The following is a 23,352-nucleotide window of genomic DNA, read 5'->3' as shown; positions in this document are numbered from 1 at the left end:
GCAGGGTGGCAATTCCTACAACTGGGAAAAGGTACCAGAATGATGGTTTCCAAACATTGAAATTCTTCTCAGAGAGATCCACCTTTGTTTAGTTATGTCCCTGCCTTTGGGAACACCAGGTCTCCCTCCCCTCCCCTGTACCACTTGCTGTACTCCACACCCTCTTACCCAACTTCTGGAGAGAAGGAGCTTGGCTGTTGGACTACAACCATCTGTCCTCCCTTCTCTTCATTGTCCTCAGCTGTGACATTTTGGGCCATAGGCCCAGGCTGGTTCTGAAACCACAGAGATGGCCTGTATACCCTGCAGCTCCCTTCTCCCTCCTCTACCTGGTAAACTCCCCTTCTCTAGCTCTGCCCCTGGCTCGGCCTCACTAGGGCTCATCCTCCTGGAAGAGACTTGGATAGAGATTGGGGTGGATATTGGTGTCACTGCCCCATCTGGTCCTGATCTCCCAGCAAAGCCCCTCAAGGGGCTTTAACACCTCCCCAACTGGGGCCTGACTATCACCTCAGGTTTCCATACCCTCACTGAGCCTTAGTTTCTTTATCTGTACTATGGGTGGAAGAACCCCGGCTTCCCCGGATGGTTGTGTTACCGGAGAGGGGGCCCTTTTTGCAGAGGGGTCCGTTCTCGGGGAGATGTCCGGGCTTGGCTGTCACAGCAGGGGTTGAACCCAGAGGAGTCTGGGCGGAGTCTAGGCTAGCATCCCACACCGGGTTTGGAACCCATGCCTCGGAGAGGAAAACTGGGAAACTTAGCCACTACGTTACCAGAGGATGGGCCCTCCTCAGTGCAGTGTCCAGGTTCTTGCCATCTCAAGCAAAGAATTGAACGAGACACAGAGGTAAAGTGGTGAAAAAGTTTATTAGAAGAGATAGTACACTCCAAAGAGTTTGGAGTGGGCCCCAAGCAAAAGTAAGGCTCAAAAGAGGGGCTCAAGGCTCAATGCTCAAGAGGGCAGCAGCTCCCGGGAGCCTGGGGGTTTTATCTTTTTTTCTCTGGGATGGGCTGTTCCCCTCCAGACGCGGGACCACTTGATTGACACCTGTGATTGATGAGTGCTATTATCTCATCCTCTTAGACTGTGCATGTCTCTTCCCAGAGTTCAGTCTGTTATAATATTAATGAACTTCTGTGCATATATATATATTATAATGATGGTATAATGAGGCTAGGGTAAGAGGGAGGTTGTGGTGGCCTTTACCAGTGGTTAATGCTTAGGGTAGGTAAGCGAAAATTTGAGAAGTCTCCAGGAGACGCGTCCCACAACACATAGATTGTGTTGGACGTGCAGGAATGCAGAGACCCGATTACCTATTTCTAACTTCCTGCCTGGTTTTCCCTGAAAGACGTCACCCCATAAATCTCTGTGGGGAGTTGAGGGACGGGAGGTCTCTTCCTTCTGTATCTGCTTCAAGCTGAGAAGGGAGAGTAGACCTGTCCCTACCTAACGGAGATTTTTATGAAACTCTCCCCCTATCTGATCTTAAATCATAAAAAAGGGGTGTTTTTTCCCTTGCTCAGGGTGCACTGGGAGCCTCGCTGAAGGCCCCTTGATGAGGAGAGACAGATGTTAATAAATTAAAGTGCTGGCTCCAAAAATAGGACTCGAAGTCCAATTATCTTAACTTTACCCAGGGTTTAGGTATGGACTGGCCTGGAGGGGTGTTAAAACCCATTTGGTCTCTGGGATGGTGTTTATTTACCCAAGAGTTAGGTCTGGAGTGGCCTGGGGAATGTTGGGCTACAATGATTATAGCTCACAGGTTTTTAAGTAGTTATTAGGCAGGGGTGAGAGATATTCTGTGACTTAGACTAGGAGCAATCTTTAGGATTTAGAAACTGATTAGAAGAGTGATTAAAACCAGGGGCTAAGGAGCTAAGAAACTAGGGAAAAGGAGACTTAAAATTTCTATAGTGAGGGAACTTAAATTTTTTTTTTTTTAACAGGACTTTATTGGGGAACAGTGTGTACTTCCAGGACTTTTTTCCAAGTCAAGTTGTTGTCCTTTCAATCTTAGTTGTGGAGGGCGCAGCTCAGCTCCAGGTCCAGTTGCCGGTTTTCTAGTTGCAGGGGGCACAGCCCACCATCCCTTGTGGGAGTTGAACCGGCAACCTTGTGGTTAAGAGCCCATGCTCCAACCAACTGAGCCATCCGGGAGGCAGCTCAGCTCAAGGTGCCCTGTTCAATCTTAGTTGCAGGGGGCGGAGCCCACCATTCCCTGGGGGACTTGAGGAGTTGAACTGGCAACTTTGTGGTTGAAAGCCCACTGGCCCATGTGGGAATCGAACCGGCAGCCTTCGGAGTTAGGAGCATGGAGCTCTAACCGCCTAAGCCACCGGGCCGGCCCGGGCACTTAAAATTTAATAGTGAGGGAGGCTTAAAACTTTTATAGTGAGGGAACTCTCCCATATTAGCTGGATGCTTAATGAGACATTCATTGGCTTTGGGACTTAGGAACATGTACAGGGGATAGCCCCTTCCTGATGGATAAACCGTCTCTCAGGGGACATGAAGCCTGCTATGTCCCCCAGGTGGCTATAGTCCAAGGATGGAAGTGGCTGCAGTTCTAGCCTCCTAGGCCACCGTTTGCTCCTCTGGGAACCGTAGCATCAGCCCTGCTCCATGTTGCTTTCGAGGCCTGCTCTGATTGTGTCTCCACCCACCATCTATCAGACCAGGAGGGTGACTGCTAAGCTAGGCCTGTGCTTGGAGTCCCAGGGAGTGGGGAGTCTGAGGTATTATACCCTGAGTAAACCAAGAGCCTGTCTAAGAACCAGGACTTGGGGGGAGCACCGTCGGTGGCCAGGGGATAGTTGCCCCCCTTCCCAGAAACCATCCCTCTCCCAGAAGCTCCCAGGGGGCGTGGCCACAGCAACCCAGCCCTGCCCTCACCTCCCTCACCCAATCCTGGCAGAGGCCTATGGCCCCCTGCCAATTTCATGGAGGGGGATGTGGCTGCCACCACTGGGGTGTACGGATGAGGACAAATTCTAGGAGCCTCTCTATGCCTCTGAACCCTCTTCCTTTCCCAGGGAAATACAGACCCCTCCTGGCCCCACCGCCAGGGTCCAGGGCTTTTGCTTTCACAGTCTCCATCCAGGCGAGGCTGGCCGCAGATGACTGGATGTCATGGTGAGAAAGGCAGGGTGAGTGGGGGCGAGGGCTCTGGCAAGTGCATCCTCAGCCAATCAGCGGCCTGCCCAGCCGGTGGATTGAGTTACAAGCCAGAGATCGCCTCATACTCCAGTCTCTTTCCTACTCCTCCCAAAACTCCATTCATTGGCCCCGCTGCACTGGGTCTGCTGGGCACCATTTCCGCTCACCTTCTGAGCTGCTGCCTTGTGGGGTAGGTGTCCCCAAGGTTTCTGACGAGGCTGGGCCAGGACAGAATGAGGGTTCTGGGGGTGCTGAGCTTCCTGGGGCTGGCTCTGGGGGGTTTTCCTGCCCTTCACTGGGACAGCACCTCCTGCCACTTGGCCAGGCCTGTCCCTGGCAGCCCCTTGGAGTCCCTGAGCTTCCTGGGCAAGGATGCCCAGGGACTGGCCCTGTTCCATGCCCACTGGGATGGGCATGGGAGGCTGCAGGCATGTAGCCAGTGGAGTGAACCAGAGCTCACCGCAGCCTTCAGTGCCCTCTGTGCTGGTGAGATCTCCCGGGACTCCTTCATCCATACCCCTGGACCTGAGCTGCAGAGAGCCCTGGTCACCCTTCAGAGTCAGTGGGAGGCCTGCCGAGGGCCTGATGAGAGTCCAGCAGAGGCAAGGGAGAAGCGAGCAGCAGGGCAGAGTGGAGCCCCTGGCATGGGGCACAAGCGGGGGAAGAGAGGCTGGACCCTGCCTGGCACGCTGTGGTGTGGATTTGGGGACTCTGCTGGGAATTCCTCGGAACTAGGTGAGCCACTCAGGTGGGGGCTGGGCAGGGGGAGTGTTGGTTTTCGCCCTGGCCTCCACTTTCCTAGGCTGTGTGTCCTTGGGAGGGGGACTTAGCCACTCTGAACCTTGATGTCCTTATCTGTAAAATGTGGGTTACCATAAGTCTCATCATGGGACGCTTAAATAAGGTCATACATGGAAAAAATCCTACTCACGCCTGGTAGTCCTCATTAATCATCATCCGAGGGAGGGGGCAGGCTGGGGTGGATCCGGGATTGGCTGAGGCAAAAAGCTATTACCCAAGAGCTGGCTTTATGGGTACAGAGTGCTCGTGGAGTGGATGCCAAGACCCAAAGGTCTGGGTTCAAACAGCCAGTTTATCGTATCCAAGCTCTCTGAACCTGTTTACCAGGACAATGAAAATGACACCTCCCTTGCTGCTGTGCGCTTGGGTGTGGGAAATGCCAGGCACTTGGAAAATGCTCAGTAAAAGGCTGTATTGCTCAGCTGGTGAAAAGCACGGATGGCTTTTTTGCACTCTCAGCACAGCAGTCTGTGCATATGCGTGGAGGGCTGGGGGAGGACTTGGCACCTGGGTTGGAGCAGGTTGACATCCTGACAACGCCTCATCATGTCAGCAAGAAAGGTGGCACCCTGCCTGTTTGCCATTCCATTCCATACACATCTATGACCTCAGAGTTGGGTTTGCGTGAGAGCTTGAGTCTGCCTCCAGAGCTCCTCTCAGGAAGACATTTCCATGGTCAAGGACCGCTGGGCAGGCTGCCCGGCACTTGAAGTTGCCAACAGAGTCTGTGCCTGGGTGCTCTCTCTAAGCTTTAAAACTGTGAGAGTCCCACAGAGGGAGCGTGACTGGCCTGAGGCCACCCAGGGCATTGGTGTGAGGACTGGGGTGAGAACCAGGTCTCCGCTCCCAACCTCAGGTGGGCATAGCTGGTGTGTGGTGCTCAGGACCCTGCTGAGCTGGTGCCCCCTCTGCTCCCTGCAGGGATCTTCCAGGGCGCTGATCTCTGCTGCCGGGAACATGACCTCTGCCCACAGAACATCTCACCTTTCCAGTACGACTATGGCATCCGAAACTACCGATTCCACACCATTTCCCACTGTGACTGTGATGCCAGGTTGGCAATGGGCAGGGGGGTTGCAGGTGCAAGGGTGAGGCAGAGTTACCCAGTTTCTTGGTGCAGAGACTAAGCGTCCAAAGAATCCTAAAGAATCAGCCAGCTTGGAGCCCACTGGGCAGGTGGGAAAGCTGAAGCCTGAGAGGAGAAGGGAGGTTTAGACCCCAAACCACCTGGCTGGTAGTGATTGGGTGGGCGTGGGGAGGAGCCAGATGGCCCTTTGTGGTCCAAGGACCTGAGTGCTGGGTCTGGGACAGGTTCCAGCAATGCCTGCAGAACCAACGGGACTCCATCTCCGACATTGTGGGTGTGGCCTTCTTCAACGTGCTGGAGATCCCCTGCTTCGTGCTGGAGGAGCAAGAGGCGTGTGTGTCGTGGTACTGGTGGGGCGGGTATGTAGCTGCCCTCTTGGAGCCCTTTCCCTGTCAGAGGGGGAGCCCAGGCTCCAAGCCCAGAGAGGAAGACTTATCTGTATGTCTGTCCTCCAGGGAATGAAACCCCATCTTTCCTGTCCTCTGCTCTCCTGTGGGGCACCCAGGATGCAGAACCTTCCCAGGTGCCCCGCAGCCCAGTGGGATGAAGGATAGGATTGACAGAGCCTTGGTCGCCATGGAGATGAACCCAGGGGAGGAAGCCTTCTGGGTGGGGGGATTTGGGGTTACCCGTTGCCACCGATTGCCGCCTCCCAGGTGTAGAACGTACGGCTCCATACCCCTCGCCCGCCTCCAGCCTCAGACCGTCTACAATGCTTCCTGGAGCTTCGGGGCCACCCCGCTGACATCCAGCCCCTGGAGCCCAGCCTCCAGCAAGCTGAGACAGAAGCAGCACCCCCAGAAGTGGCCGCCACAGATGAAAGGGTCCCAGCACCCCAGAAAATCCAAAGTCACAGTCCTCCAGGCCCCCGTGACCTCCCCCAGGCCTGATATGGCCCCCACAGCCCAGCTGGAGGTCACTGTTACAGGCCTCCAGGGGCCACCCGGTGGCCTAAAACCTCAAGGTGAGTTCAGAACCTAACTTTGGGGGTTCCTGAGGTGAGGAGATTTCTCTGTCTCTCTGCATGTGGTGGGTGGAGGTCCTGTGTTGCTTGCTTTCCAACTCCAAACTCCTCCCAGGGTCTTCCAACCTCTCCCATCAGATTATGCTGCAGCCAGAGGGATTTTTGTAAACCCCAAACTTGACCATTCACTTCCCTCAGAACCCCCAACATAGCTCCTCTTACCTCAGCTGATGATGTCCCAACACCCAGGGATCCTCAGGCACTGGTCCCACAAACTCTACTCCCCAGTTGAAACTCCAGTTTCATAAACTTCATTGGTTCCTCAAAAGCAACTTGCTCTCTCCCACCTCTGGGCCTTTGCACGTGCTGTTCTTTCTGCTTGGAGCACTCTCCCCTCTTCTTCCTTTCTCCCAGCTCCAGCTTAGCAGCCTCTGCCTCCAGGAAGCCTTTCCTGACCACCCTCAGCACTCTGGACCTCCACTATTGTAGCACTGCTGTGTGTGTTTCTGTGTGTGTGTGTGTCATATGTGTGGCACTCTGAAGGAACAAAGGCATGATGAGACGGAAGGAGTTTCTATGTGTGTGTGACGGAGCACATGTGCTACTATTTCTTCCGGATGGCAGTGGGCACCAGTGGGGCCTCCCTGGGGGACTGGGCTCCCCTCACCACCACACCCATCCCCAGGAGCCCACCAAGTCTGCCACAGCTTCCACCACCTAGACCAGTGTGAGCACAAGATTGAGCCCCAGGAGACCAAATTCCAGCTGCTCAATAGTGCCCGACAGCCCCTCTTCCACTGCAACTGCACGCGTCGGTGAGGCCTGCTTGAAGCCTTGGGGGTGGGCTGCTTGCTACCAGGCACTAAAAAGGGGCACCTGGTTGGCGAGGCCCTGTCCCAGCCTAAGCCTGCCTCTGCCCTCAGACTGGCACACTTCTTGAAGCTCCACGGCCCACCTGTGGGCGTCAACATGCTTTGGGAGCTGCTGGGTATGACCTGCTTCAAGCTGGCCCCTTCACTGGACTGTGCTGAGCCCCAAGGGTAAGTGATGGCAGAGCCAGAAGGATTGGAGGATTTTCCCAAGGGGTGGGCTATCTATACCACACCCCCTCATTTGTGGGCCTGGGCTGAGTGGATGGGGGCAGGGATCAGGGACCTCTGAGCTTCATTGTCATCTCCCTACCCCCTGGTCCCCTGGGTTTAGTTGGCCCATGTGAGTTGCACCTTGACTCTGTCATTTACTTCCTATGTGACCTTGCAAGTTGAGTCATCTCTCTATGCCTCTATTTCCTTACCTGTAAAATGGTTGTAGAAGCCAAGGAAATGGCATGTGTGACACACACAGCTCAAGGCCTGTGGGCATGTAGTAAAATGCTTGCTTACCTCACAATCTCATTTCAATTTTGATTCTCAAAGCCAGCCCCTTGTTACTTTTCCTATTTCACAGGCAAGGAAACAGGCCCAGACTGCCCCATTTCTGTAGGCGGCCAGCCAGTGGCAGAACCTGGGCCTCTGGGTGTCAGCCCATTTTTATTCTGTCTCTTCCGAGGTGTAACCACCCTTCCCCGGCCCCAGCCCTGCTCCTTTCTGGGCCTCCATCCCCCTGTCTGCAGAGTAGGGTGGGATCCTTGGCAGCCATGACCACCTGCCCCACTTCTCTCCCCACAGCTGTCCCAGGGGCCCTAGGGCTATCAAGGTGCCAGCTAAGCACTTGCAGCGACTTCAGCAGAGGAGACTCCAGCTCTGGGGTACAGGCACAGATGAGGAGAAGGCATGGCTTTCAGAGCACCCAAGGACCCCCACGTCATTCTACGACTGGTGCCTGCAGCTGACCCAGGCAGCCCAAGGAAGCAAAGAGCAGCAGAAATCCTGGAACCAGTGACCTCAGTTCCAGCTTTTCTGGATACCAGATGGGACTTTGCCCCTGGCTTTGTTAGGCCCTGGGGTCTCGGTCTCTTTTCCTTGTGTTAGACTGAAGCTTTTGTGAACAGCCAGGAGGCTGGATTGGGGTGAGGAGGACCAAGGCCCAATGCTAGACCACGGCTCCTGCTGTGCTGGGTGATCTTGAGCTGATGACATACACCTCTGTGCTTAGATGTGGTGTTTGGGAGGCTCATTCTGATGCCCTGGGCTTGGACCTTGTCAGAGAACTTCACTCCAGATGGGAACGAGGAAGGGGTAATTGATTGCAGCAGCCCCAGGAGGTACCAGGAGGTGCATGTAAATCCGTGTTGCAAAGTGAATACATGTCTCAAGGTCCTCCCCAAGGGAGCCCGAGCACCTGCCTGCAGAGACCTGGGGCAGCAGGTAGGGAATGAGGGATGCCACAGAAGTGCCTATGTCTGAATCCAGGCTGGAGGACAATAAAGAGGGACTTCCCAACTCTTTTCCTCCCCAGGAGATCCCTTCTCTTAACAGCTGCTATGACCTTCCTGGCCCAGCTCTGGGCTACTTTCTGCCCTAAACCTAAATGCACATCTTCCCTGTACCCTTGAGCAAGAGACATTACTCCCCAGCTCTGACCCTTTGTTTCCTCCTTAAAAAAGGGGAGTGTAAACAGCACCTACCTCATGGGGTTGTTGAGGATTAAGTGAACCAATGCATGCACAATGCTTAGGATCTAGTTTAAGTATTCCCTCCCTCCAACACATAGCCAAACAACTCAGGTATCTGATTTTGAGAGGCTCACACAACTCTGGGGGCCTTAGTTTGCTTACCTGTGAAATGGGGCTAAGAACCACACTGAACTCAGCACCACAATTCAGTGTGTGCAAATTAAAGGAGATATATAATGTATATAGCTGGTGCCTGGTAATTGTCAGGTCTGTTATACTGTCCTTTAGTCCCCTTTTCTGACCACCCCCACCCCCAGACTGCCAACAAGTTAAGAAGGAGTCGGGAGTGAGGCTTGAGAATTTAATTCCTAATTGATTACCTCCAGGATTGTTTCTCCCCATCCCAGATGGGAGCTAGATAGAGCTTTGCTGATTGTCACAGTTGAGATGCCAGGACCGAGTTTGGGGGACCCAAGTTGGCCACCCCTGGCCAGAACAGAGTGGCAGGTGTGGATAAAGCTGGAGCAGCAACAGAAGGGAGGCAGGCAGGTTTGCAGAAGATTGGGGCAGAGTGAGAGCCACCTGGGCCCACCTTCCCACCCCACTTTCAGGGACCTAGGCCCTCTTCCTCCAGCTTCTGTTGGCCTTGGGGGCTGGGAGACAGGCTGTCGGTGGTTGGAACATCTTGATCAGGTCCCCAGGAGCTGCCACCTCCAGGATCTACGGTCTCCAGGCGCAAGGAAGGTAGCAAGCCCAGGCTTTGAGGCACAGATGGTTGGAAGGCCCAGGAGCCAGGCAGCCCAGAGGTCCCCTCACTACTGCTCTGGCTGCCGCCATCATTGCACCTGCTGGGGACCACGTGGGCCAGGCTGCGGTTCTGGGGTGAGGGGCTTCGGCTGGTGCCTCGGCGTTCACGAGAGGTGGGCCGCAGGGCAAGGCCTGGGAAGCGGGCCAGGCCCGGACTGCGGCTACGATGCCGCTTGGACTTGCCAGGGCTGGGGCTGCGGGACTTAGGTGCGAGCAGCTCCAGGGTGCTGTCATCCTCGTCCTCCGAGCTGGCACCTGTACTGTCTGTGCTGCTACTGGCCAACTCCGAGGTAGGCAGCGAGATCTGGGGGGAAGGTTGTCATTGGAGTGCTCCATTCCCCAGCTGGCCACTGGGGCCTCTTGGAACCACTCCAACACTCCTCCTTGGCAGACCCAGGGAGTTGAGGCTACTTGCAGGAGGTTACAGAGCAGAATGTAGAGGCTGTGGCATTTGAATAGGATCTTTTGGCACCCCTGACCCTGCAGTCTGGTCTACTCACCTGGAAGGGCTCAGTGACTCCGATCAGGATGCTGTGGGTGTGGCTGTAATAGCCCAGGATGAAGTCTCCATGGCCCTTGGGCAGTGATTCCTCACTGAATGTCACCTGGTGGGGGTATAGGCTCAGGTTGGGTTCAAGGAGGCAGCCACAGAATCCCCTAAGCTGAGTCCTGAGCCCCCAAGGGCAACGGGGACTTTCTCCCTTCCACCCCTTTTTGAGTACCTGGTAGATGTTCCTGTCCACATCCTCGTGTTTGGCCCAGACATAAGCCACATAGTCCTTGCAGTGACGGAAACCCACCTGGGGTGAGAAGAATCAGGTCTGTGACCCCTATGGCCTGACCTCAGCAGCTTTCCAGTGTGGCATTGAATTCTGGAGAAGCCCATGGTCCCACCTGGGTACCGGGCTGTTCCTCCAGGCCCTTCCTTCCCCGAGTTGCTGACCATCCCCCCCCCTTCTCACCCGGTACAAGCCGATCCAGTCCCAGGAGCTACGGGCGAACACCATTTCCATGCGGTATCTCACCACAGCCTGCTCGGGCCGCACCCACTCATCTGCCACCTCCAGCCGCACCAGTGGCACGTCGTCCCTGAAGGCAAACTGCCCAGGGGCAAGGGGACAACATCAGGGGAAACCCTCTCGTATTTCATGCACCTAGGGCCCTTGGTCCTGAGTCAGCAGAAATAGGCTGAGATAAGAGCCTTTGCAGTCACTGCAGAGACAGGGAAACTGAGGCAGAACGGGTCTAGGATAAATGCCAGGCTTCCTACCTTTTTGCCCAGGGCTCTTTCTGCCCACAGCCTCCTTAGGGAGTGAGAACATAGCTTTGAAGCTAGTAGACCATGGGTTTGGCCCTGGCTCTGCCATTGACAGGCTGAGTGACCCTTGGGTGAGTTTCTCAACTTCTCTGAATGCCAGGTCTTCTGTCTGTAAACTCGGATGATCTTATTTAACTCTTGGGATTGTCCGGCAGATTCAATGAAATACCATTTGTAAAGCATCCCATAAACTTCCCAGTACACAGTAGGTGCTCAATAAATGATTTGCCTATATGCTAGGAAGGGAAACATGATGTACTGGATATTCTAGAGCAAGCTGAACATCTCTGAGTGGGCAAGAAGAGCCCGGAGTAGAAGGTTAGAGATCTCAGTTCATTTCTAGGCTGCTACTAACTTGCTGTGTGACCTCAGGTAAGCCCTTAACCAATCTAAGACTCAGTTTCCCCACCTGTATTAAGGAGTGACTATGAACTTGTCATCAGTCTGTGAAGACAAATTATAACCATGGATATCCTCCTCCCACTGTCACCCACGTGGGTGTATTGCTGGGGTGACAGGTGGCCAGGGTGTTGGCTCCACGTCTGTCCCTCAGAGGACTCAGGTGATGCCAGCCTCAGGCTTTTGTCTTCTCCCTGTTTATCTGGTCTCAGGTTTCCCTCCCTCAGCTTCTGGGCCAAGCTGCTCCAGAAAAGCCAGCACATCTTCTCCCTGCCCCTGGGTTCCTAACAATGGGTCTGGCCAAGATGGGCTCTTGGAAATGCCCTCCAGGGCCTTGCAGTGTCAAAACTCCTGCTGAGCCCCATTCTGATTGTGTTGCTTTGGGTAAGAGACTTGAGATTTCTGAGCCTCAGTTTCCCTCACCAGTAAAACTGGGAGGAGAATTTGGACATCTCAGGGCCTACTAAGGCATTCAAAGGGATGACATATGTAAAGTACTGCACACAGGGTGCGGCAATTAGTAGGTGCTCAACAGGTAACATTTTATAAGGGACAGAGTCCTGGATGAAGAGGGAACGGTCAGGGCAGAGTGCCCAAAGGGAGTAGTTCTCAAGGTGAGGATTAAACCTCATGCCCAAGCCTTTTACCAAAGGTCCCGGGAGGCCAGACATAGGCAGATTTCCTTTCCCAGCTGAAGATATTGGCCAATGTCCCAATGACTGACCACATGACAAACTCACCAAGGAAAACATTCTCTGGTCTGCTGGGCTCCCTCTTATCAAGAGAATCGGAGAGCCCAGAGTTGGGTTTCAGGGCTAGAAAGATGGACTCTACCCCGCTTTGTTGCTGAGCCTGTGTGTGACTTGGGGGCACATGCCTGCTTTGCTAGGGGCCTCAGTTTCTCCATAGAAAAAGAGTTGGACTTAGTTTCTCAGGTCCAGTTTTGACATTCTGACATTCTTGCATCCCCCCTTTTTCAGGGCAGCTAGGGATCTCAATCCTACACACGGTGCTAAATTATAGTAACTATTTAGAGTTTAGCTTTGTATTTTTTATAACTCCACTTCCCCTCCCCATTACTACCTTGCTCTTATAGTACCTGTCATCTGGTAAGATGGTAAATAAATAGTGAATGAATATGAATGAGTGCTGCATGGGGTAAACATTTTGAGTTTGCTGATCTTATTATGTATGTGAATTTTAACATAAGTTGCCCTAAATTTTTCTTGGAAGAAGGCAGTTAGAGGTCAGCGGAAAAGGCATGGGCTCTGATATCAGACTAACCTGGGTTCAATTCCTAATTCTTCCCTTTACAGGCTGTGTGACCTTGGGCAAGTGATGCTGTGTCTCTGAGCCTCAGTTTCCTCTTCTGGAAATGGAGATCATAACCCACTCCCACTCTGCCATGACAAATGGGTGCTGCTGAGGGCAGGTGCAAGGGGTGGGCTGTGGAATAATGAACCGGGCTTGGGGATGTCACGAGGGGAGGATGAAGCCAGGACTCACATGTAGGACGAACTGGGCAGCCACAGGCTTGTGGTCACTGACTGTGTATTCCATGTGGCTGCGGTAGCTGTGCTGGGTCACCTGGAGCCGGTGGCTCTCCTGTCCTGAGGGGCTGCAGCCTCCACCTGGAGCCTTGACCTTCCACAAGATACGGTCTGTCCAGGCTGGCTTGCGCTTCTTGGCACTGCAGTGGGCAGGCATAGCCCAAGCGAGTCAAGGCACAGCCCCCAGACTTACCTTTTGTCCCTCTTCCCTGTCTCCCTTATCCAGAAGACCTCAGCCCACATCCCGACCTCATCCCAGTGCTGAACTCACCTGGTATCATATTTGTTAGTACCCACGTCAAACTTGAAAGTGGGTGCAAAGTTGAGGGGCCCCTCCTGGAAGCCCTTCAGGATGGGCCAGGTGTTCTTGGCCATGTTGAGCTGTGAGGGTCCAAAAGGGCAGAATTGGACAACAGCTTGGGCAGGGCAGGTGAAAACAAGGACCATAGCCTAGGATACAGATGTCCTGAGGCACCCTCTGTGTGCTTGGGGGTTTGGGGGGTGTAGGCTGGGATTCTGCACCTGGTCCTTCTCCCAGAGCTGGTGGAGCTTGTCATTGTCAATGGCAAACTTGACGAAGTGGAGGTCGTAGCTCTCGATGCGGAAGTTTAGGTCCCCGAACCAGAACACGATGCTGTTCGAGGATGAAGGTCGGCGGGGTCCATGGGGTGGAACAGCCCAACCCTGATCCTTCTCCATCCCCACCCAGCCCGACAACACTGGATGTCCCTAGCGATGATGCAGTGGGTGGGTGGGTGGCAGCAGAGCCCCAGCCGGTCAAAGAGCAGCAGTGAGGTGTGAGCGGATTTAGAGGAAAGTTAGGTTCAGACCCTCAGTAAGGCCCTGCCCCTCACCTAAGCTCCACCCTGCAGGCTCCGCCCTCATCAAACTTACCCAGCATTGTGTTCCCAGATGGAGTTTGGCCCTGCCTCTCTCCGCAAGGTCCACCCAGGCAGGTACTCAGGTTCCTTCTCGCAAGTTGGCAGACACTCGCCTCTGAGGCCCACCCCTCCTTCACTAGCCCCGCCCAAGCTCCACGTGGCCCCGCCCTGGCCCGTACTCGTGATCCAGGATGCCTTGTGCCCCGGGCCCCTGGAACTGCTGGAGGTTGAGAATGGTTTGGAAGTTGTCCTTGCGCTGCTCCGCCTTGTCCATGTGCGCCGGCAGGTGGCAATTCAGGAAGCAGAGCATGTGCCCGAAGGCCGCCAGTCGCACACTCACTCCACCCTTGTTGCCCTTGGGAGGGAAGATTGGGCGGGTTATGGGCGGGGACCAGGCCAGGAGGTGCGGTATGAAGCAGGGTGTACGGAGGGGCGGGGCCAACCAGCCGGTGGAGGTGGCTTGGAGCCGAGCGTGTTCTAAGGAAAGCGGCAGAGCACTAAACTCTGCCAGGACGGAAGGGGGCGGGGTCTAGAAAACGGAATGGGGTGGTGGGTGGGGTTGGGGAGAGGCAGGCCTCAGAATAAGGGGTGGAGCACGGGGAGAGGACCTTGCGGGTGCTGGGCATCTGTGGACTAATCTATGGCCCCCTTTGGGCTCTGTCCCCTTCCTGCCACTCCCGCGCTCACCCAATAGCCACCTAGGCCAGTGCGCGTGCAATCGGTCTGTACGTCCCGCAGGAAGGGCAGATGGTAGTACTTGGCGAACAGCAGCAGGATGACGCCCTGCATCCGCACAGTACTCACCTGCGGCGGGAGGCGACCGGGCTGAGGGGCGCGACCCAACCCCAGCTAGCCGGCCTTCGCCTTTTCCGGCTCTAAAGGGCTGCTCCTCCATCCTCCCATTTTAAAGACCCGGCAACAGAGGCCGAGCGGACCCCACAATGAGTTATGTCAGATCTAAGAATCCAGGGGTCTGCGCCCGTTCGGGGGCTGACGGAGGCGTTACCAGCACGAAGTTGAAAGGTGCCAGCGCGTCCATGAAGAGCTCGCTCCACTGGTCTGTGAAGAACGCGTCCTTGAGCCTCTTGTTGATCATGGAGTTCACTTCCTGCAACCTGGGAGGGGGGTGGGATGAGGCTGCCAGGGGTTGGAGGGCGCCCTAGAAGCCCCTCCCATGGGCAAGGGTTTGGAAGGCAGGAGAGGCTGGGGAGGGGGGGTCCACGCCCCCTGCCCCCTCACCCTATGGCGATCATGTCTGCCCTGTCACTGTCATCGCCGCCACTGCCCAGGTGGAGGAGGGACGTGACGTCGTCAGGGGGCATGGCGGTGCCCACGTTCCACGTGACCACAGTGATCCTGGGGGTGCCATATCGGAGGGATTACTGCTGGGCACCTTTCCCTCATCCTCAGTCTCCCTCCCACGGGTCTCTTTCTAGGGAAATAAACTGAGGCAGGAGTGGGCGTAAGCCTTCAGAAGGAGCCACAGTGGGCCCAGTATCACTCTTACCAGACTCTCAGGAGAGATCAATTGAGGCAGGGGTGGGCAAGTCCCTTAGGAGGGAATGCTTACTTCTGAGGGTCCCAACACCCCCAAGGGCCCAACACCCCCAAGGACTCTTCCTTAGAGAGGTAAACTTGAGCAGGGTAGGGCAAGCCACTTGGCAGGATGGCTAGTCTCAGAGATGAAGCCCCAACAATCTTGCTTGGGAGAGTGCCCCCTCACCAGAAGCCAGGGTCGCTCTTGAAGGTAGGCTGAGCTGACCAAGAGGAGGATGACGACGAGGTCGATGTAGAAAGAGAGGTGGTGACTGGGGCTGGGATTTCTTGGGTCTGAAGGCTGGGGCTTAGGCACCCACAAGGCCCTGCACCCTGGGTGCCAGGCTTGGGGAAGGTCATCTCAGGGGCTGGGGGTATACAGGGGGAGCGGTTGGGGGAGCGGTTAGGGGAGCGGCTGGGGGATCGGCTGGGAGACCGGGGTGGCTTAGGCAGAGGTGGGGGCATGGTCTGGGCTGAGGGGGCTCCTGGCCTAAAGGTGGGGGAGAGAAGTCCTGGGGAGCGGATGCCAGGCTCTGGAGGACCTTGGCCCACATCCAGGGGCAGGGTCTGGGGTGGACGGGGCACAACAGGATTCTCAGGGCTGCTTCGGGGGACCTCAGGCCGGGCTCTGAAGGAAGGGGAGATCCAGGGGTCTGGTGGAGTTTGGATCAAGGATGGGGAGCCCACAGGACTGGATGCCTGAGCTGGTGGCTGGAGATGCCCTTCAGAAGTGGGGAGAGGTCTAGGGACTAGGGCATCCCTCAGTTTGGCTGGTGTCCGTCCCACAGAAGCCGGGGCTGATGTCATGGATGCTGGAGCCAGGGTCTGTTCCTGAGAGGACAACAGAACTGGACTGGGCACTGGAGAAGAGTTGGTGGGAGGCTGTGGGGACTGCTCCTCAGATGTCAGGGCCAGGCTCAGACCTGAAGTGGCCAGTGCTGGCTTGGGTCCCATGGAGGCAGGTGGCACCTGCTTCTGGTCTCTGGACATTGGAGCCAGCCTGGGCCCCAGGGTGGCTGTGGGCGGCCTTGGCCTGACCGAGGCAGACATCACCAGCTGCTCCAGGGATGTTGGAGCCAGGACTGAGCCTGAAGTTGCTGGAGGAGGCTTCGGCCCAGCAGAGGCAGACATCACCAACTGGCCCACAGATGTTGGAGCCAGGCTGGAGCTGCGACTGGCAGGAGTTGTTTTCTGCCCTCCAGAGGTGGACAGTGGAGCCAGGATGGATTGAGAAGATGCCAGGGCCAGCCTTGGCCCCTCTGAGGAAGGTGGCAGAGTGGCTCGTGGCCCCATAGGTGCCAGAGCCAGCCTTGGTTCCAAGGGTACTGGGGTTGCATTCTCCTTGGCTGGGAGCTGAAAACTTGAGTCCACCTTGTAGAGGACAAATTAAAGACACACGGTAACCCTAACCAGAGGCTTGGGCCTCAACTTCTGTATAGACACCAGCAGATTCCATCAAGCTAAGAAACGTACATCTATCCAAGGAAGTTCTTCCTAATTTCTCATCTCAATCACTCCTGTGCAAATCAGCTTCTCTTTTAGAGGAAACAGGACACAGAACCTATCCCCTCCCTCAAGTCTGACATCTTTTTCAGAGCTGGGGAAACTAAGACCCTGAATCAAATGAGGCAGAGTGTGAGTCTGAACCTTCCTGGCTGGCACCCACTTCCTGGCCAGCCTGGAGTATTGGGTGTCTGGAGCCAGCTTCCGTGGGCAAGCTTCCTGCAGTCCCCACTGCTCCCCTGGTCAAGGGCCACTGACCTGACACTCCATATGTGCCCACTCTGGCCACCTATCCAGCCTGTTCGATACACCTCCCTTCCTCCACAGTTCCCAGGAACCCTCAGGTTTCCTCCACCAAACATTCCAAACCTTGGTCACAGCCCTCTCTGTCCTCACCCATTCCTAGAGCTCCACGCAGGAGCAAGAGCCTGGGGCTGAGAATTCCAATTCCAGCTCTGCTTGACCTTCGGCAAGCACCCCTCTACCCAGGGCCTCAATTTCCCTGTCTGTAAAACAAAGAAACCTGGTGAAGAGTCCCTGGCCACACCTGGTTCCTGGGAAAACTCAATCTCATATTTTTTGCATTTATGAGCCCAACATTTGCTAGGATTCCATCTGAATCCTGTGGAATAGTCCATCCTCACCAAGTGTGATTCTAACGTTCAGAGCAAGTCCAGGATTCTGTTGATTCTGGCATCACACCTCTCTGTGCCCAGTTTGTACCCTCTTACCCTCTTCACCCTCTCCCCAACTTGTGAGGACAGGTAAGCAGGTATCCTCTTTTTGACCAGCAGGTAGAGTGAAGGCATGGGGCACTGTAGGGACCTCCTCTCCCTTCCCCATCTGTCCCGTTTCTGATGCCCCTGTCTTTAGAAAACAAGACAAAGTGTCCTTTCCCAGGGAGGGCAAAAGAAGGTTTATACTCACTCTGGGATAGTCCCATCCCTGCCTCCAGAGATGCAGTCTGTCTGCATCCTGTGTCCTTCTCGGTTCAGAGAACCTGAAATTCTGCCTCCATCTCCCTCCCCAAACTCAGCTCTTTAAGGTTACATTTTGGGTGTTCTCCTTGGCTCCAAGTGTCCCACTCTGCATTCCCCTCCACCACCAACTACCACACGGCCTCCAGCACTAACTTAGACATCCCAGATGTCACAATTTTAGTCTTCAGAGACAAGCCTCCTCATTTTGCATTGGCTCAGAGAGGACAAGCAACTTGTCCAAGGTCACACAGCAAAGCTGAAGCACAGCTGGGTCCCCTAACACCCAGTCCAGTGCTCTCCTGGGGGCTCCTGGAGATAGCTAACTCCGTTTCTCTCTGGGTGTTCCATCACTGCTCCTCAAACCCCAGGGTGCCCTGTTCACCCAGCCCTGCTCGATGGGCAGAGGAGAGTACCAGCCCCTCAACCAGGGGCACCAGGGTGCCTGCAGTGTGTGGGGGGGTGTGGGACCAAAGATCAGGAATGGGGAGGCTGGGTTTTAGGGCTCTTACCTTGATGGGTGCTCCAGTTTGGGAAACCCCATGGGGCATGGGTAGGGGGCCCAGGCCAGCCTGGGTCCCTGGCCTCCTGCTGCCACTGCTGCTGTGGCCCTCCATGTCTGCAGCCCTCGGCAGCCCGGGCTCCCTCAGGCTCTGGCTCCAGCTCCTCCGCTCCTGGGGACCAGTGATGTCATCAGCCGTTTCAACCTGCTGAGAATTTAAAGGCACAGGCACCCACTTCCCAAACTAGAGGTGGGCAGGGCAAGGTGGCCTACACCCTGGAAACTCTTCAGGCTGGCTGCTGAGGCTGGAATGGCCATGGGGGTGTGGGGAAGTGTGTCCATTGGCTTGGCTTGGATCCTAACTGGCAGCATGGAAGAAGTTGTCTGTCTGCAAACTCCCCTCCTCCTCCCCCCTCTGGCTGGCCCTTGCTCAAGGGAGGGGCATTGACATACCTGAGGGTAAGGTAGAGACAAGTAGCTGGGAGGTCAGTACTCTCTTTATGGCCTCAGGAACACCTGAGTCCCTGCCCTGATCCTGTGACCTTCCTGATGCCCTGCCAGCTAAGGACCTGCCTTGGCCCCCACCCTTGCCCCATTTTCAGGTCTTAGTGCCCGCCCCCTGCCTGGCTCTATCCTTCCCAAACCGAAGCCAGACACTCAGGCTCCAGCCACTGGAGTCCTTTCCCATCTCAGCCTGAGCACTAGCCCCTCCTTTTCTGCAGACACCTCCCTGCCTGCCCTAGGATGTCCCCACAGCAAGGCCCATCTCAGCCCAGCTCCTCTCCACTTTTATCTCTCCTATACTCAGTGGGTGTGGTTTGGGACAGGGACATATTCAAGGTCACTTGGTAAGCTAGGGAGGTCTCCTGAGTTTCAGTGAGGAAAGGGAGTGCCCTCAGTAACTTAAGACCTGTGAGCCAATTGGGATGACTGGAGGAAGGGAACTTGAGTGGAGAAGGGCCAGCAGTAGGGGAACGGACTCCAACAGGCCTAGCGAAGTGTTTGTCGAATGAATGAATGAATTAATGAATGAATGAGAAGACTGAGTGAGTGACAAGATTCAGGGATGGCTATGGGCCCTCTACTTCTGCCTTCTTATTCTCACTCTTATCTGCTAAGCCGTCCCTGAAATCCCAATTCCTTACTGATCTTACTCAGTTTAGAGAGAAAATGTTTAGAGTTTTGTGCCCAGAGCTCCTTGCTAGTCAACAGTCATCTCTGCATCTTCATAGGCCTGTGTGGTCCCCTACATGAAAATGAGGTGGACAGATGCCACATTCACCTCCCCTGGATGGGCTTCTCTGCTTGACTGTCTCTGGGCCTAGTCTATGTTTCTAGGCCAGCAACTCTGTCAGGCTGGAATTTGCAGAGGGGAAGACCCAGATCATATCAGAGCCCTGGAGTAGAAAGGTTTTTGGACGGTGATGGTGGAGGTGATTGTAGTAGTAGAGATGATGATCTACGTAATTATGATGACAGAAGTGCAGGGCTGGCAGTGATGGGGGAGGTATTGCAGGTGATGGTGATGGCAATGGAGGAAGTGATAACAAAGGTACAGAAGGTGGAGGTGGTGGAGATAGAATGAAGGGGTGGTAGTAATGTCAATGAGGGTGATAGTAAAAGGGGAGGAGAGATGGGTGCCGGAGAGGTGGTGGGGTGTTATATTGATGGAAGAAGAGGTGGTAGAGGAGTTGGAGGTGAAGGTGGGGGTGGCGGTGAGGGAGGAGGTGAGAGTAGACATGGTGGTGGCACACAGGCCACCAGAGAGGGAAAGAAAATTTGAATTTACCCTGTCCAGCCCTCTGACCTCTATTTTACAGATGAGAAAACTGAGACCCCTAAGAATACTAGGCTTCTGATGCAATCCTGGAAGAGATCCAGGTAGATCCAGATCCCTGGGGCCAGTCCTAAGCCTCAGCCATTGGGGCCGGTATAAGGGCATCACTGCCCTTTGAAAGCCAGGCAAATGTCATGCAAATGACTGTGCAGAGGGCTCCTGTGCCCCAGAGAGTCAGCCCTGGATTTCCTATCATCTCCCTTCGCTGAGCTCAGACCCTGCAGGGAACTTTGTTTCTAGCCCTGTCACTGACTTACTTCGGAAGATCACTCAGATTCCTGATTTGTGTAAGGGAAATAAAAACAGTAGATACATACCTCCTAAGGTTGCTGTGAAGATTCAATAAGATAATACATATGGAGTGTTTCGCACAGAGCCTGGCACGAGTAAGTTCTCAGTAAGGGCAACTGCTCTGGAGTTCTCATCAATATCATCAATATCATCATCTTCATCTTCATCATCATCATCATCTCTAACCTGCCCATCGGGTAGATGCTGAAACTGAGGCCCAATATTATTGTGTTCCTGGGGGGAAGGGGCTCTGGAACCTAGACGTGGCCTTACCAGGGAAAGGCAGTGGCGGGGGACGGGGGGGGGGGGGGGGGGGGGGGGCGGACCCTGGTTGAGAAGGGAGCAGGATAAGAGCTATATTTGAGCGCCTGGTGTGATGACTAAGGAGGTAGATAACAGGCTCTGGGGCTCAGGGTGGCAGGCCGGGGGCAGCTGCCAGGGAGCACTGCCTCCCTGTGCAGACGGCTGGCTCCCTCCCTTCCCTCACGCTGGGGGGTGGTGTGTGTGTACCGAGGCTCAGGGTACAGCTTGTCCAACCCCTTCTGGAAATGCTTAGTGCTACCCTTCAGGCTGTTTGGGTCAGGAACAGGAAAGCATTGGCGGATTATCCTCAGTTACTCTGCATAGTAACCCTGGGAGATTGGTAATAAGATCCCCATTTGACAGAGGAAGAAACTGAGGCCTAGGAATTACACAGTAGGGGACAGAACATGGAGTTCCCAAGGAGATAGTGGATAATTCTCCCCCACAGAGGTGACTGTTGAACCCCTTCTTTGAAGGGGAGTCTTCCAAGATAAATGGAATACAAATTCCATTTGGTATTGCCAAATGGAAAAGAAGAGAAATGCCCTGGGAAGCAGAGGGAGCAGCAGGGGCAAGAGTGTGGAATGTGGAAGGTTCTGGCTGTGAAAGGATGCAAAATTTGGACATACGGCCTCACAGCCCTTTGGCTCAGAGTAAATACACCATGAGCAGGTACATACACCTTCCTCTTTCTTCCTCCTCTTCTGCAATCCACCTCCCAAGCGCTCCTGTGAATGATACGTAATGGTACACAAGGGTCTGTCCTTCCTTTCACTCCCCAGTCACTCTGACCCAGGCCCACGGTGAGGGAGGTCACCCTGTGGCCACGATCTGAGAAATGTCTTAAGATGTAAAGAGTGCTACAGGTATTAGGGAAGGTGGAAAGGCAAGCGTTAGGGAGGGCTTCCCAGAGGAGAAAACATACAGGACATGGGGGAGCATTTCTCTTTCTAAGACTTAACTCCAGGGTTCCTTACTGGTACCAAGTGCCACATGTTGTGTCTCTGTCCCCTTGTTCTCACCCACTGCGGCAGATGTCATCTTTACCTTCCATTTTGACCCTCAGGAAATGGGCTCAAGAAGGAGGAGTGACTTTCTCAAAGTTGCACAGCTGGGGCTGAGCTCAGGCATCCCCCCTCCCTGTCCTCAGCAACCCCTCCTCCCAGGCAGCAGGGCACCCGCTGTCAGCTGCTCTGAAGCGAGCGGCTATTTTTATTCTGGTGCGAGGGGATCTCAGGCAGCAGAGCCATGTAGGTTAGAAGGCTCTAGGACACCTGGCTTCAGCAGGAAAGGAGAGGCTTACTGCAGGGACATAGCTTGCCTGGGGGATCTCAATTCTTGCATGCCAATCTGCCCTGGGCTCCCCTATCTTCAGAAACTTTTTTACTGGAGCTCAGAACAGAGCATACAGCCAGACTAACCCTGGCACTGATCCCAGGTCCAACTTGAGCCCAAACCTAGGTGTTAACTGAGCCCCGATCCCATGCCAAGACATTCTCTACCTCCGCTCTAGATTGAGCTCTGACCATGGCCTTAGATTGAGCCCTGGTTCTAGTCATGTACTGAGCCTGATTCAAACCTGACCAAGGCTGATCCCAACTTGAGACTTCAATTCGGGACCCAGATTGAGCCCCAATCCAAGCCTAAGCCTGAGCCATAGTCACAGACTGAAGTCTAACCTTTGTCTAGACTAACCATGATTTTAGACTGAGCCCCAACTCCAAGTTTAGACAGCTCCAATCTAGTCATTAACTAAACCCTGAATCTGGTGGCAGACTGAGCCCTGATCTTGTTTATAGACTGAGTCCTGAGCCTAATCCATTGATTGAACCCTGATTTCAAACTGAACTCAGACTCTGGGTCGCACAACTCTGGTCACACACTGACCCCTCAGCTCAGACTGTGCACTGAACCTGGTCAAAGACTGAGCCCTGAGTATAGTCACAGACTGAGCCTTGATCCTGGTCAGAGACTGAGGCCTCAGCCCAATCATTGACTGAGCCCTGACTCCAGCCCCAGACTCATTTCTAAACCTGGCCTTAGGCTAAAGGCTGACCCTGACTCTGTCTGAGCCTGAACCCATCACAGATTAAACCCCAAACCCAGCCCCACCTAGGAAGGCCGCTGGCCTAGATTATAAACTGCCACATAAGGGAATGGATTACGAGCAGAGATCCTAAGCCTCCCTTGGCTGCTGATGCCAGAATGTTCCTAGTAGTATTGTAGCCAATGTCTCTACCACTGATTCCACTGGCTGGCTAGTCAACCCTCAGCAGCCAGTCTGTGACCTCTCCAGGCTGTAGCGTCCAGGTTAATGTAACGAGAGTGGTTTGGTGGCATCTATCCAGTGAACAATGTGGACCCATAGGGCATTGAGGTTTTGTTCTGTCAGCAGAAAAACCACAGGCTCCATGGGGCCTCTGGCTTCAACTACTCTAAGGCCTTTGCTGGGGTGTGGGATGGGGTAGAGGGAGCCCATAGCACGTGCCCCATTGTTTTTGTAAACAAAGTTTACTATTTGTGTTTAGGTAATAGATATTTATTATAGAAAATACAGAAAAAAGTGTAAGGGAGAAGTAAATTCACCTCTAATTTCATCTACCAAGAAATGACCTTTTGACTTCTTGAGTCGTTTCCTTCTAGATTTGGTTTTTGGTCTGGACATATGTATTGACATATACATATTTTATAAAATCAGTTGGGTACTCTTGCTGCCGTAACACCCATTGCAGCCCATGTCTTTGTCAGCCTTCAGGAATAAGTTCCAGTTGGTGAAGCCAATGAGTACTTCCCATTCCTCCAGCCACACGACTGGTTCATGAATGGACAAGTGAGATATAGGAGGCTTCTGCGGAGGGCTTTTGGAAAAGAAAGCTTGT

At 54.4% G+C, this 23,352-nt stretch overlaps 2 protein-coding genes across 6 annotated transcripts; one reads left to right on the top strand and one right to left on the bottom strand.

Moving 5' to 3' along the window:
* Positions 1-2,949: 2,949 nt before the first annotated feature.
* Positions 2,950-8,830, top strand: PLA2G3 (phospholipase A2 group III). 2 transcript variants are annotated; one of them, XM_033098065.1, is made up of 7 exons: positions 2,950-3,898; positions 4,886-5,018; positions 5,276-5,383; positions 5,708-6,015; positions 6,701-6,830; positions 6,939-7,055; positions 7,683-8,830. In XM_033098065.1, the coding sequence occupies exons 1-7, from the start codon at positions 3,397-3,399 to the stop codon at positions 7,894-7,896; spliced, it is 1,512 nt and encodes a 503-aa protein (XP_032953956.1). In that variant the 5' UTR covers positions 2,950-3,396; the 3' UTR covers positions 7,897-8,830. The 2 variants fall into 2 exon arrangements, with proteins under 2 accessions (XP_032953956.1, XP_032953954.1); XM_033098063.1 differs by having other exon boundaries at positions 2,952-3,898; positions 5,276-5,410.
* A 102-nt stretch (positions 8,831-8,932) lies between these two features.
* On the bottom strand, positions 8,933-18,342 carry INPP5J (inositol polyphosphate-5-phosphatase J). 4 transcript variants are annotated; one of them, XM_033098059.1, is made up of 13 exons: positions 18,053-18,338; positions 15,248-16,431; positions 14,764-14,880; positions 14,531-14,639; positions 14,212-14,328; positions 13,704-13,879; positions 13,166-13,277; positions 12,915-13,024; positions 12,600-12,783; positions 10,339-10,476; positions 10,099-10,176; positions 9,877-9,981; positions 8,934-9,680 (listed from the first exon to the last, which is right to left on the bottom strand). In XM_033098059.1, the coding sequence occupies exons 1-13, from the start codon at positions 18,155-18,157 to the stop codon at positions 9,177-9,179; spliced, it is 3,039 nt and encodes a 1,012-aa protein (XP_032953950.1). In that variant the 5' UTR covers positions 18,158-18,338; the 3' UTR covers positions 8,934-9,176. The 4 variants fall into 4 exon arrangements, with proteins under 4 accessions (XP_032953951.1, XP_032953950.1, XP_032953952.1 ...); XM_033098061.1 differs by having other exon boundaries at positions 8,937-9,680; positions 15,248-15,891; positions 18,053-18,329; XM_033098060.1 differs by lacking the exon at positions 14,212-14,328 and having other exon boundaries at positions 8,933-9,680; positions 18,053-18,342.
* Between the last annotated feature and the right edge of the window lie 5,010 nt (positions 18,343-23,352).

Source organism: Rhinolophus ferrumequinum, chromosome 25 (genome assembly GCF_004115265.2).
Source record: "Rhinolophus ferrumequinum isolate MPI-CBG mRhiFer1 chromosome 25, mRhiFer1_v1.p, whole genome shotgun sequence".
NCBI classification, from domain to species: Eukaryota; Metazoa; Chordata; class Mammalia; order Chiroptera; family Rhinolophidae; genus Rhinolophus; species Rhinolophus ferrumequinum.
This window is presented reverse-complemented; position numbering and strand designations above follow the sequence as displayed.

Coding starts and splice junctions, on each gene's coding strand:
- PLA2G3 (XM_033098063.1), top strand. CDS start 3,397: ATGAGGGTTCTGGGGGTGCTGAGCTTCCTGGGGCTGGCTCTGGGGGGT. Junction 5,411..5,707: donor TCGTGGTACTGGTGGGGCGG/GTATGTAGCTGC, acceptor GCCGCCTCCCAG/GTGTAGAACGTACGGCTCCA. Junction 7,056..7,682: donor GACTGTGCTGAGCCCCAAGG/GTAAGTGATGGC, acceptor CTCTCCCCACAG/CTGTCCCAGGGGCCCTAGGG.
- INPP5J (XM_033098059.1), bottom strand. CDS start 18,157: ATGGAGGGCCACAGCAGCAGTGGCAGCAGGAGGCCAGGGACCCAGGCT. Junction 14,329..14,530: donor CACCTTTCAACTTCGTGCTG/GTAACGCCTCCG, acceptor CTCCCGCCGCAG/GTGAGTACTGTGCGGATGCA. Junction 10,477..12,599: donor CTGCCCAGTTCGTCCTACAT/GTGAGTCCTGGC, acceptor GCCCCTGGGCAG/TTTGCCTTCAGGGACGACGT.